Source organism: Xiphophorus maculatus, chromosome 9 (assembly GCF_002775205.1).
Source record: "Xiphophorus maculatus strain JP 163 A chromosome 9, X_maculatus-5.0-male, whole genome shotgun sequence".
NCBI classification, from domain to species: Eukaryota; Metazoa; Chordata; class Actinopteri; order Cyprinodontiformes; family Poeciliidae; genus Xiphophorus; species Xiphophorus maculatus.
In genome coordinates this window covers 12,430,213-12,444,246 of record NC_036451.1, presented here as the reverse complement: position 1 = coordinate 12,444,246, position 14,034 = coordinate 12,430,213, and the positions used below count along the sequence as shown (strand labels likewise).

Genomic DNA, 14,034 nt, shown 5'->3' with positions numbered 1-14,034 from the left:
TCATTGTCCCATAGTATTCTCCCCTTGTTGCTTTACCACTGCTTGAAAGAGATAGGTCAAATGGAGTAATAGTCAAATATTACATGAACATTGGCAAGCAGGAGTTAATTCTGGGAGAATGTCAATTTTAGGATTAGCAGGATGGCACTTGTCCCAGATCCAGTTCAGGGACAGTCAGTACAAGCTGCCCAATCCTAAAATAAACTGAAACTGAAGAAGAACACTTATTAGAAAAGGCTGAACAGAGATTCCTCTCTTCAGGAGAGATGATTTAGCTTGAAAAGAAAATTCCTGCATGCTTTTTATGACTTGCTTTTCACGCTGCTTTGGTGGTAGGAAGTGTTTCCTTTGGGGGGTAAAATTAATCAGAGGAAGAAATCTGATCTACCTACCCGCAGCAGCAATACGTTTTACACCATCTCACATTTCAAGATCCCTTCACTACAGTTGAATGGTGCACCTACAGTGCCTGTAATCACTCTGTTCCCCATCCTGTTCATCAAATAATCACAAATATCTATAAATTCTGTGTTGCTTTTATGTTGTAGACCATTACATAGTAGTTCATAATTGTGATAGGAGAGGAAAATGATGCATGATTTTCAAAGTTTAAAGGAAAAACATTAATAATCGAGCACTTTTCAAAACATCTATCACAAAGAGCTTTGGATAAAATTAAAGATAAAGCCAAAATGAAATGCAGCATTAGTAAGAATATTACAGAATACTCAGGCATTCACATAGGCAAACAAAAATATTAAATACAATTCAGTAAAAAAAAAACACAAAAGTTAACATCTTAATGGAAAGACTTTTCCATAGGTTCAGAAACACCACAAAGCAGAGTCACCTTGTGACGTAATAAGAGCACCTTGGTCAAATGAGCAAACCTAACTGGTTTAAAGGGCTAGAATAAAAATTGGAACAGTGTGATGTGCATTTATGTTCAGCTTGTCCTGAATCAACACTTTGATGAAGAATCATTCACTTCATTTACATCTGCAGCTCATTTGGGGTGTGTCTCTCTGTACACACTATCGGAGAGGACAGAGGCTCCCTGACGAAAATATTTGTGAGTTGTTTAATTGTGAACAAGAAGTTTCCACAATTTAGGAGGATTCTCTTTAATTGGGGGAACTAATTTAAGAGAAGCCCTCTTAATCATATAAGTCAAATATTTAAATAACTACAAACTAAAATCTGACTGTTGTTATTTTTTGGAGGAGACGACCTTACTATGTTGAAAAAGTTTTTAGGTATCCCCGTCATCCTGGGGACTGCATTGTTTTAGGCTTAAAGTCCTAGCAGGGTCTCCGTACATAAACCAGGCTCAATGGAGCAATCAGACTACAAGTTCACTGACAATATGTATAAAGGTGAACCACAGCCTACTTATTGGATAATTATGTTACATAATCAGTCCACACTCAGAACCTGAGATAAGGATTTCAAAGGGCTGTTTCCTCAGAAAGGAACTGATCTTGTGATGTATTTAACTCCAGATCTTTTATCTGCATGGCTGCATGATTATGAAATAACATTAACAATTCTCCCATTGTCTGAACAAAAGATATGAAGTTAATTATTTCACCACATCACAGGCTTGCATTAAAAATAATTCTTGATGATTATAGTCCCGCCGGAGTGCAAACCTGAACTCAATGTTAATGTAATTAGGAGTACCTAATAAAAACAGGTTTGTGGTAATATTAATATTGCAAAGGATTGCTTAAATAGAGTATTTGTTGACTTTTTCTTAATCATAAATTCTTGCCTTGCATTCCAGTAATATATTCAATGAAAAAGTGGATAAAACACGTAAAGGTCACATTGTGCTGTGACATGTTAATGTGGATTTAACTATGTGGACTTATCGTAATTGCAATATTCAACAGTATCTTCATAACATGACTTCTTAATATCGTACATCCTAACTGTAAATATTTGCAAATAACTATTCCTTTCCTTTCCATTTTAGGAAAATAGATAAGTTTAAATAAAATTTTACTTCCTTGATTTTGGCGATGATTTTTAAGTTCAGCCTTCCCTTTGTTCCTTTTAGCCAATGAGAAGGCAGTCTTTAACCCCCCCATTACCCAACACTATTTCCTGGGAGGAATACATCACTGCAGACAATGGAAGGTAAGTGTCTAAAACTTGCTTTGTGAAAGATAAGTCTACATGATCAATATATAAAGAATTTTTAATTGGTACATGATGGCATATTTTAAGATGTCGTCTTGTGTGCTGCATCTCTCTCCACAGAGCACCTCATTTAGGAAGGGAGCTGGTCTGTAAAGAGAGCAAGAAAAACTTCAAAGCCACGATAGCCATGAGTCAAGACTTCCCTCTGGGCATTGAATCGTGAGTGTTTAATTTTAGAGGCCCTCTAGTCAGTCATTAAATAGATTAGTGATAAAAATTTGACTTCTCCAGTGATGCTGAGAAGTTTACAAAATTTTCATGGGCATTTATGACATATTGTCCAAGTTTTAACATATGATCCTCGTTAGATGAAATGAAATTGGCTTAAATATTCTGGAATAACCCAGGAGATACCAAGGCTCAAACCTGGCAGATGCAGGCGCATCAATGCCACTGTGTGCAGTGAAGCAAGTTAAACAAAAGCCCAGAATGAGAGTGTTATGACCAAGGAATAAGTACTGTTTCAGAGTAATCACTTTCAGGTTTTACTGAAATCTTTTCAAGCTTTTCAGGTCTCATGGTCTGATGAGAGAAACTGAATTTAGCTTAAAACTCAATTAGAAGAAGAATGAAGAATCAAGATGAGCTTATTAGTCATAAAAACACTACAACAACTCTCAGCATGTTGGAAACAGTGTCATGCTGAGTGTCTCTTTTACTGGTGGGACAATGAAGAATAAAAACTTCCTCTAATCAACTTCCTTTCAAGTCTTCAACTGGCAAACCACTTTAAGTGAACTCTGTCTGTCATGAAGAGCCAAATATTCAATCCAAGGTATGCCAGGTCCTCGTTCATAGCTACCAATCAAATAACTTAAAACCTAAAAACATGACAACATACTGTACATGTTGATCTGGAGTGCATGTAAAGGTCTAACATGCGCTGCATATTTGTTCTGGTTGAGAAAGCTAAATCTTTGACGATTATTGCTTTTGCCCTCCTTCAGGTTACTGAATGTCCTGGAGGTGATTGCACCCTTCAAGCACTTTAATAAACTCAGGGAGTTTGTTCAGATGAAGCTCCCCCCTGGCTTTCCTGTCAAACTCGGTAAGCAGACACTCACTGCAGACCGGATCACGGCGGTTTGGGGAAATATTTCCATTTCACTCAGTGACTTGTGTTTTTGTGGTTTCTTGCAGACATCCCTGTCTTTCCTACTATTACAGCCACGGTCACGTTTCAGGAGTTTCGCTACGACGAGTTCGATGAATCCATTTTTACCATTCCCACTGACTACAAAGAAGACCCAAGCCGCTTCCCTGACCTTTAACCTCTCGCCTTGGTTTTTAATCCTACAAGACACACCTTTTATGAATGGAAACCCCTGTCACATGCTCAGACTCTGAACACAGACTGTACAGCAGCAGGATGAGAAGACACACAGGATCAACTCTGCAGAGGAGTTGACCTCAGTCGATATGAACATAAGCTGAGGCGTTGCGGATTCTTACTCTAACCTCCAAATCTGACACAGCGCAGCAGGAAGTGTAGGTAACTGAGATTTTTCATCAAAGGGCATTGAAGTGAAAAAAATGGCAGCAGAGCGGGGGGTTTATTTATATGAGGTAAGAGTAGAATAAAGAACTACCAGTTCAGTTGACCTTTTGTATTTAAGTCTGTGTTGTTTTTAAAGGGATTGTGTCTAACTGACATGTAGTGATGCACTGATAATACTGTGTGAGATGCTTTTATGGGAAGTCTGCTCAGAGTTCATTTTGGGTTCTTTAGCTATTTGAGCACAGTGGACAAAACCATCTCAAAATGCAAAATCCTTTCAAGTTTTTTCTATTTACTGCCAGTACAAAGAGTAAAATCATATACTGCTGAAACCAGATATTTATATACATAAAAAAAAAGACACATTTTTGTCACTGACACGTTCTTGTTTTAAATCTTCTAGGATTACTGAAATTATTTCTGCAGTTTTGGGTGTGTTTTTTTCTTTTGTTTTTTTTTTTTCCTTCCAAAAAGTTTCTATTTATTTCCTTAGTATTTAAACTGTATGACTTGAGTTAAGCTGGTTTAAATATGTTGGTGTCTTGCTCACAGGTGATTGTAGGACAGAATGGAAAATGGTCCATTTGTTCTAGGATTTACACGCACATTTCAAACCAAAACACATACTTGTGTAAGTGTGTAATTCCCTTTCCAATATCTTGGCCAAGTTCATTTGATTTTTCCGTGATATCACACAACATGGGATTAGTTTGAGGTGTTGACATAAAATACATTCACAAGTGAACAGTCAGTTAACTATTAAAAGCCTACAAAAGCATCACCTGGGCTAACCAAAATTATTAAAAAGGAATTGTAATATGTAAATGATGAAAGTAATCAAAATTCATTCAATCAATTTTATTTGTATAACACATTTCAGCAACAAGGTGGTTCAAAGTGCTTTGTTTCATAAAAACACAAAAAAGTCATAGAAACACTGTAACCACTAATTGAGGGACCAGTAACAACATTACATTTTGTTGATTTGATTTAAAGGAACTCGGTGTTTCAGCTGTTTGGCGCTTTTCTGGACATTTGTGCAAAACAGCACAAATGTTTTGTTCCAGATTTGTGTGCTAAGCTGTTTTCTTATTATTCTGGTATTTAGCAAATAGAAATATTTTTGCTGTCCCAACTGATTTAAAACAGATAAATTTTTTCGTCTTTTCATACAGTGTATGTAAATGTCTGGTTTCCACCTTAAAATTATTGTAATGCTTAATGAATTACTTCCACCAATCACTGATAACACATTTACTGGATCAAAAGACATGCAATGACAAATGTACATTTGGGAAAATAAGTTCTTTTTTTGTTCTTTTTTTAGATCAAAATCAGCTTTTTAAAAAAATTATTCCTCCTTTGCACATAGCAAAAATGTGTAATTGTTTGTGTTGAGCAAACATTTTCACAAGCATGGAGTCGTATCGCTCTACTTGGTCACTTTTAGACTCTCTAGGACAGCTCTTCAGTTTAAAGACTCTTGTTTTGTGATGTCAAACTTTCAATTGAGCTTCTGAAAAATCAAAGTTGCAGCTGCAGATCTTCGCAGTACATCAGTCTCAATAAGCAGCAGTGAGTCTTAAGTTGTGCTAATTAAACCTTTTGTTTTTTATTTCATGTTTTAATCTGAGTAGCAAATCTGTTCAAACAGATTGTAAATGGACAACACAGATTTTAAGGTTTTAACTATTACAGCATACATACAGAGTTAACACATAGAGCCAGGGCTTTTCCTCTGTGCAGTATATTTGTTGGGTTTTAGGTGTTGGTTTGTCTTTTTTAATTCTTTGAACTGACAAGAGAGTAATTTCATTTTTGATGTAGCATCTGGGGTTATCTCAAACTCTTATTGGTTTGTAAGTTGTGGTACATTTTTCTACGTACATTTGTTTAAATGAGCAGTAATCTCTGAATTGTTTGATCATCTTTTTCTTCAGTAATGCACCTCTCTGATATGTTTGGAAGAATTTATTTGAGGTTGTATTTAAAAAAACAAGCACAAAACACCGGCAAAGATTCCGTCTGAAAAGATGAAACAAAGAAACTGACCTGTTATTGTTCATAAAAACCGGCGACTGCAGGATATTCCTGTTGTACAGGTGGATCAGTCTTTCAGCAAATATTGCTTTTATTTAGTTCCAGTTTTCTTTGTTTCATGACGTTCCAAACTACTTTAGGTTCAGCTAGCGGAGGTGTGTCTCTTCTTCCATTTCTGTGTTTTATTAATTTCCTGGATCCACTTGTTCCAATTTTAAATGTTTTCTATAGGCATTTCTCCATTAAACTTCATGTCAGTTGTACAGCGAAAAACTGTTGTATAAGTCAGCAACACTATTTTCATATAAAATATACTAAAAAATAAAAATTCCTCATATCTGTCTGGACATCATGCCTCTCCACTTTAAGGGCAAAACATACATGCTGCTGTTCTCTTATTACAAACTTCAGGAAACTACATAAGTCAGTAAAAATATTTTTAATTATTTCATTTTTAATGATCTGGTATTGTTGCTACAGGTAAGTTTTTCTTGTTTCCTTGGAAAATACGTACTATAGATGTACATATTTTCTATAAAGAATATATTTTAAAGTTTTAGATTTTATATGAAGTGTATCTGAATCCTTGTTTTTTTGCACATATTAATCCTTCAGATCATCAAATGCATTTTTGATATCAAAAATATCTTGTGTAAATACAAAAAACAGTATTCAGATGATTTTATTTAAGGAAAAACATGTGAATTAACCTGGCCTTATAGCACATTTCAACAAAGTGAACAAACAAAAGAAAGAGTGTCAACATAGAGAATAAAAAGTTATAATTCAGACAAAAATGAATCAATGTTGTAGTTATTAGTCAAAGGCAATTCTAAATTAATTCAATTTTAGCCTTGACTTAAAGCAACTCAAGTGTTTCAGTAGCAGTTTTCTAGGAGTTTGTTCCAGATTAAAGGAGCATCGAGCCTGAATGCTGCATTCTCGGAGCTACATTATTTCTATACTTTATGTCCAGGTATTAAGGTAGAAACATTGTCAACCTATAAACATCTTTATGATTCCAAACTTGACTTGGTGCAAAACATAAAAAAGATCAAACAATATTAAGTACAGGTCAGAAGTTTTCTGATGGCAGGTTGGATTAAAGCTGAGCACACCTGGCTCCTCTTGTAATAACAGACGTCTGCGTGGAACAGTTATTCAGCAACACAATTATTTAGACAGTGCTTTTATTTAAAACCCAGTTTTCATTGTTCCATGACATTCCTTTGTACAGTAAAGTTTTGCTAGTGTGTTTGTGCCTCTTGACCTGATTCAACATGTACATTTAACAGACATTTCATCCTGACTTCAGCTGCTTTAATCCCAAATGTCTTCTGTGAGAATCTATATCAACTGTACAGCAAAAATCCCAACATACTAAAAAGTAAAAACGGTGGACATTATGCTGCAGCAAAAGCTAAATTGTTAGTTAGCTACAGTAATTTAAAAGTACACTTCCAGAAATAACATGATAGATTCATTTTAACTGCATAAATGTTTATGTATTATTAATTAAATCAATTATTACTGCTCTGCCTTAAGTAGAGTTGAAGCCACTTTGTTTTGAAATTGTTATTGTATTGGAGCCAGTTTACACACAACTATATTTCTGGTTAACAGCTTCATGACAGTGCATTAAAGTTCATCTTAACTTTGCCACAATTTAAAGAAACATGGTGCTGGTTGATAAATGACAACAAGGAAAATATTTTTAAGTCAAGACAAGAGAGGTGGGGAAAAACAATCCTACTGAAAATGTTCAGCTTTCAGGAAAACTATACAGCATTAAAAACATGATCGCTAAACAAATGGCATAAATCATAGTTTAAAAACCATATTTCATGTCATTTGTATTTTAGTCCCGATCTTATTATCTTTACAAAAATGACCAGATCTAGGCCCTCTGTCCACAAGGATTTTGCTGTTAAGATAAAAACCTGCTAACAGTTATCAGGCACAGACATAATGAGGCCCAGATTAGGAATAGGAAAAGAATTCAGTAGATGGTGGCACAGAAAGTTCTTAGTCGCTCATCTCCATGTCCTCCTGATGGCGATCGTCTCCGTTTAGTTTGGACCTTTTGGATGTTTGACGCTCGTCTCGCTCCATGTCCTCCTGATCTTTGGGAGATGACACAGAATCCGATTCGCTCCTCCTGTCATCTTCCTCCTCCCCTGCTTTGTCGCTGTCGTAGCCTTGCTCCTCTTCATCGTAGTCCCGTGTAACCTGAAACACCAGTGTCCTGTCACTCAACAAACATGGGAGGTTTTGTTTGCATATGAAAGCACAGATGAAGCTAAGTAGCTCCAGCATCTACAGAACAGCTTTCAGTCTGGGGTATTTTAAGATCAGGGCTACATGTGAGAATTTGTTTCTGGACACGTACTTTTACGTCTCCTTTCTCGCTGTCGGATTTGCGGTCCCGCTCTCGTTCCTTGTCTTTGTTCTTCTTTTTCTTGCTGGTGGAGCGTTCTCGTTCGTCTCTGGTGTGGTTCCGCTCTTCCCTCCTGTCCCTATCGCGGTTCTTCTCGCGGTCCTTGTCCTTCTTCTTTTCCTTCTTGTGGCTGTTAAAGTAACACATCCAGCCTGTCAGTCGGCTCGTTTCGATTCGTTATACAAAAAATACATGAAAACTCACCGGCCGACGGACGGAGACGTGGAAGGCCGTTTCCTTGGGGACCGGGAAGCAGTGCGACTTCGCCTGCGCCTCCTAAAAGCCGAGCAGGATTAGACTATAGATGAACCACGCAAGATGACGCCTGTCTTTCCTTTTAGCAAGACACAGCAACTCACCGACTGATGCTGCGAGACCTCCTGGCACTGCTGTAGCTTTTAGGAGGCGTCTTGGATTTTTTCTTGGACTTTTCTTCTTTTCTCCTGTCCCTGTTAAACAAATAAAATATCTAAAAGTGCCTTGGTGCTAGCAGACATGGGTTTTGTCATGACGACAGCAGTAACCCAGACATGTGGTCAGTAAGACTTCAAAGAGCTGTGGACCTGGATCTGCTGCGACGGCTTCTGTCCCGAGAGCGAGTCCTCCTCCTCCTTGGACTCTTGGATCGCCTCCGGCTCCTTGAATGGGAACTTCGCCTAGATCTGCTGTTTGAACGTCTGTGTAAAATATATATGAGTATATATTTTAAGTAATTTGAAACTGTTAGTGAAAAGTTCATTTTACTTGACTGTTTTCTTTACTTGTGTTTTGACCGAGACCTCGACCGTTTGCGGCGCGACCTTGAAGGAGATCGGGAATGTTTGCGCTTGTCATCTTTCTTACCTGCAGGCATTGAGAAGACAAAATAAGTTGAGCAGTACAAATCTAAAACCTAAAAATCAACTGAGTTTTTTTTCCCATTAGGTATTAACAATAATTACTAAAAGAGCAACATAAACCCCTAAAGTATTCTCAGTGTCTGTGTAATAAATCTATGTGAGTTTCCTTTTGGAAAAAAAAAATTCTAATTTATGGAGATGCATTTCAAGCAAATTAATTCCTAAAGCTTCACAACGTGGTTTAAAGGTTAGAGCACTAAAAACTGAACTCACTTCCAGGTTCGATGGCAGCAGAAATCAGAGACTGGGCCTCTCGGACTCTCTTCATCGCCTCTTCAATCTCCTTGTTGGAGGAATCTGGCTTCAGGCCTGGGGCCAGGTTTAATCCGGCTGCCAGTGGGTTCAGCCTGCAAAAACCATTCTTTACATTTAAAAAAATAAATATGACAACAGTAACACTGCAAATTTAGAAAATAGTAGTTTCTTACTTTGGGTCAATAGACTGCATAAGCTTGAGGAAGTCCGCAGAAAAAGCCTGAGAAAGAAATGAGAGAGATGATACTTTAGTAAGAGAATTAAATTTTTCCATGTTGGAAGTGTAACTGTAGCAGATTCTTACTTGGGGACTCATGTTGGGCCCTGCAATTCCCATAGCAGCTATTTGGTCCATGCTGGGAGCCCCAAGACCTCCGAACGGGGTTGCTCCTATCTGCAGTGTTGAACGTTCACACACTTAACACACTCAGAAACAACAGTTTTAATAACAATAATAATCATAATGCAAAGGTAATATGAAGACTGACCGAGGCCAGAGGGTTGGGTGTTGGAAGAAGACCTCCTCCTGGCATCATTCCTGCTACAGCGTTGGCTGGAGCCAGAAGCGACATCGCTTTAGATTCATCAGGAATGACTCCTGAAGAAAAAATGAAAAGATCTCAGTTCATGTTTGGGGGGGGGGGAAAACGTCAGCAACACTAAGACAAGACTTTCAGACAAGCCACCTCTGTTTAACTACATTGTAGTTAAAAACATGGAGAATAAAAATCCGCTTTTTGTCTTGTCTGTAAATCTTGATACCTGAATTTTGTTTTTTTTGTTTTTTGTGAAAGTGTAATTGTGGGATTAGTAGCTATGAGATTAAGAAATAATCACAATACACACTGTGATCAACACTGCCAAGATTTTATCACCTGTACTTGTTTTTTAAGTCATGAACCAAACGTTAGCAAGCACAGCCAGTTGTCCCGTGGGATGTGCTCTCAAATTTCATTATGAACAAGCGACCTGCGCCGGCTGCTTCGCTATAAAGCACACAAAAACATTGAGATACAAAACAAAAAAAAAAACAAAGTTCATGATTTAGATGTAGAGACAAAGATACATTTTAACATCACTTACCATAACTTCTATTAAAAATACTCAGTTGTACCTTTACCCGCCTCTTCCTTACATTAGCATTAAAAAATAAACGTGGCAACCACATTTCTGTAATGCTACATTTAAACCAAAAGTACATTGTGCAAAATGCTACACAAGCATAATATGTGCTAAACAGTTAAGGTTTAATGCCAGCAGTAATGAGAAAATGACATGAAAGATTATGTCCAAAGCTGAAGAGAACCAAACAGTAAAATCAAAAAGACAATTTTATCAGATGATCATCCATGGCTGTGTAATCTGGAAACAGGCTAATTTTAATAATAAAGTATTTCCTTTTTTTAAAAAAAAAAGAGAGAGAGAGAGAGAAGAAAGGGAGGGAGGCAGGGAGAGACATCTGATTTCACACACACTCATTCACACAGACAGACACTTGAGAAACGGGGTAAGGCTGCGGAGGACAAAACTGTTGGTGGCATTTTCAGCAGGGCCTGGAATATAGGGCTGGCTGAACCAGGAAAAACAACTGTAAAACACAACAACAAAAGAAACACCACTGTTAAACGTTAGAGTGACTCAACTCCATCAGAGCTATATGTATGGAGAGGGACAGTTTCCAAAAGGTATTTTAACATGTGGCGCCATGTGGCGACTTTAGCATAACTATAGATTTCCCAGCATGCACACCTGACTGTTCAACTTATCATTTGATCTTGCTGTGTGATGTCCCATATATCGTTTTTCTAAATGTGACTGATTTAACACCTTGAAGCAACAACAGATTTGGATTCAGTGTTTATCATTTTCTATAAATCTTGTTTTGCAGAGAAATTTAGGCTAATGTAAAATAAATTGTGAAAGTTCATCCAACAACAATTTCTATATCTAACTAGTTTCCTGAGACCAATTAGGTGCTTTTTGAGGTTGAGGCAAGTTGTTGGACCCAACTAAATGTTTTTCTGTGTGTGTGCGTGTTTTAGCTATATAAGTCGTATTTCCTTCAACTTAAGTGTCTAACCTGAAAGTTTATGTTAAAATTGTAAAAGATTAAATGGCAAAATATGTCAAATTTAATAAATCTTTTTTCTATGTGAACACTTCAAAAATATCAGCATAAAATAAAACATAGATAAATCTACTTGTCAGTTAAATAATTTTGTTTGAGCTGCATCATATTTGATCTCTAGATTTAGCAGTGTGGCGCGTTCCACAGTGCCTATGATCATCATGGATTGTGACTCAAGGATGCCGCATTTTCTTGACGGTGACCGATATCTTATTCTACCAGGTCTCTATTTATTCTACCTTGAGAAATAACTCTGCACCGCTATCTTTTAAGAAAGGATGCCTTGAACAGAAAGAGAAAAAAAAAATCAAGTTAATATTTTACTGCAAGGCAAGAAACCGGAGGGGCTTGTGAATCTGGTGCCATTATTATTTTTTTTCTAACCGCCTGACGGCAGCAGAGGACCACTTTCAGTCTGCATGGATGGCGCTCTCTGCAAATGACTTGTCCACTATGAAAACCACAACACAAATAACAGAGAGAGAAGTTTACAGCTGATTGTAAGACAGAGACACAAATGTACATTTCCCTTAAAAAATATATTTTAAAAAAAGCTAATAATGGTTCAGGTTCAGCTAATTCTACCCAGTATACCTTAAACCTGTGATATACAGACAGAAATAGAAATGTGAATGGCAAAGGGACAGACTGGACACCCACCTTCAGCAAAAGGAACCACGATCAAGGCCCTGTCCACGAAGACGGTGTTCGTCAGATGCTGGGACACTCCAACAGACTCAGGCTCATTGAATTTTACAAAACAGACACGGGAAGTCACAGGCAAGGGAGAGTCACTGGAAGAAAATACAGACGTGTTGTGCAAAGAATACGAAAATCAGAGAATCAACAAGCCCTCCTTGCTGCCGGGAAAACTGGTTCATAATGGATTTCTGCGACAGCGTCCTACCAGTTCCAAAGTAATCTAGTTTTACTATTTCCATTACATTTATCTAACTGTGACTTTTAGGAAAAAATATCTGTTTAATTACTAATTCATTTTATTTATTCACCTCTCCTAAGGGGATCTATACACTTTTGTATGTAGAGCTGCTGCAGATAGCTGTCATAGCTAAGAAGATTAACTATTATAATACATACATTCTAGATTTTTAGTCAACACAATTTTATTTTTTCTTCATTCTGTTTTTTTAAAGCAAAAGTATAGATTGTTTTCCTTCCAACCACTTTATGTGTTTACTGCCATTTGCAGCAACCTTCGTCTATATGTTTGTACACTTAATCATGTTTTCGCAACATTTTCAAAACGTAAAAGTTATTTTTAATCAACTTCAGTGTGGTCCACACAAGAAACCCATTATGAGCCCAGCCAGACTAAGTAATTATCCAGCTGAGTGAAGTCTAAACTGGGTCTGGGTTAGTCTAATGTAAAGAAAAGAAAAAGAGCAGATTACAATCTTATTACTTTATACCCAAAGACAAAATACAACACCTGATCTTCTCAGGCACCAGATACATTTACAGTGGCCCCAATAAGAAAAACAACAAGATGCAGCACATATTTTAAGTTGTTTATTATTTCCCTCGTACTTATTACAACTCTACTTATTTTATTCTGAAACTTTTGATAATAGGAAAAGCACCAGTTGCTTTACTTTTACAAATCAATAACAAAAAAAAAGCTGAGAACCTCTCGGAAGGTTTTATTTAATTATTACAAATAGTTGGGTAAAAAAACCACTACATTCTATAATAATTTATTACTACAACAGTAAAAGCAAAAACAGTTATTATTTGTTTAGTTGGCCTCATAATTACGGTCTTAAGAGAATTTGAAATTCAAATATGTGTTCTTGGGGGGGGGAAACAACAACAACAAAACCATTGAGGATTTCCATGGACGAACTGACGGGGAGGCGGTAAAATATTAGCATTAGCATACAGCCAGGCCTCTGGTGATTCCAAAGGCCTCAGCTGCCAGAGACAAGCTAACGCAGACTAAGCAGGGCTTTATTTCTGAATACTCACTCAGGTGGAAACAGCTTGAGCTCCTCTATGGTTCCGAGAAACCCAAACAGAGTCCTCATTTGTTCGGACGTTGTGCTCGGGGAGACGTTTGTCACCTGGATGACGTGAGTGCTGGAGCTCATTTTCACACGCGCTAATTAAGCTAGCCAGCCCTATGCTAGTGCACTGAAGTTAAAATTAAGCAAATATTAAAGCTCAGAGTTTAAAAAGCAACAGGCCTCTATGAAACCCGAGCATGTCTTCTGTAGGTATAAAAATGGGGATGCTTTCAGCGGACAGAGCAACTGTGCTGCTGACGAGACTAGCGATGCTCTGGTGCTGCTTTCAGGGACAGTTAGTCACGCTCCCAGTATACATAAACGTAATAAATCTGAAACTGGATGGATAGATGGATAGATAGATATCTTTTGGAAAGGAACTTGACATAAAACCTGTAGTGCATGTTTACACTACTTGTACTACTTCTTCTTCTGGTGTTGAGAGTGAGAAATATTCATAGAAAGTATCTTTTAACCTAGATACCTTTAATAAATAGTATTTTCCTCATAATTAGTGTGCTTAAAACTATCGAAGACTGATGGCCTGT

The 14,034-nt window shown here is 37.2% G+C and overlaps 2 protein-coding genes across 3 annotated transcripts in view; one reads left to right on the top strand and one right to left on the bottom strand.

The window, feature by feature from the left end:
- The window catches only part of ankrd13c (ankyrin repeat domain 13C), a 31,504-nt gene extending 27,401 nt beyond the window's left edge, over positions 1-4,103 (top strand). The window contains exons 11-14 of the mRNA XM_005800298.2: positions 2,063-2,142; positions 2,266-2,364; positions 3,153-3,253; positions 3,346-4,103. Coding sequence (XP_005800355.1) covers positions 2,063-2,142; positions 2,266-2,364; positions 3,153-3,253; positions 3,346-3,476 — 411 coding nt within the window. The 3' untranslated portion in view covers positions 3,477-4,103. The remainder of the gene's footprint in view (positions 1-2,062; positions 2,143-2,265; positions 2,365-3,152; positions 3,254-3,345) is intronic.
- A 2,813-nt stretch (positions 4,104-6,916) lies between these two features.
- srsf11 (serine and arginine rich splicing factor 11) lies at positions 6,917-13,765 on the bottom strand. 2 transcript variants are annotated; one of them, XM_005800299.3, is made up of 12 exons: positions 13,449-13,765; positions 12,123-12,256; positions 9,823-9,932; positions 9,639-9,728; positions 9,508-9,554; positions 9,293-9,426; positions 8,942-9,023; positions 8,744-8,857; positions 8,540-8,629; positions 8,385-8,456; positions 8,133-8,310; positions 6,917-7,972 (listed from the first exon to the last, which is right to left on the bottom strand). In XM_005800299.3, exons 1-12 carry the CDS (start codon positions 13,568-13,570, stop codon positions 7,769-7,771), a joined length of 1,377 nt encoding a protein of 458 aa, XP_005800356.1. In that variant the 5' UTR covers positions 13,571-13,765; the 3' UTR covers positions 6,917-7,768. The 2 variants fall into 2 exon arrangements, with proteins under 2 accessions (XP_005800356.1, XP_023195463.1); XM_023339695.1 differs by lacking the exons at positions 12,123-12,256; positions 13,449-13,765 and adding an exon at positions 10,210-10,799.
- Positions 13,766-14,034: the final 269 nt, after the last annotated feature.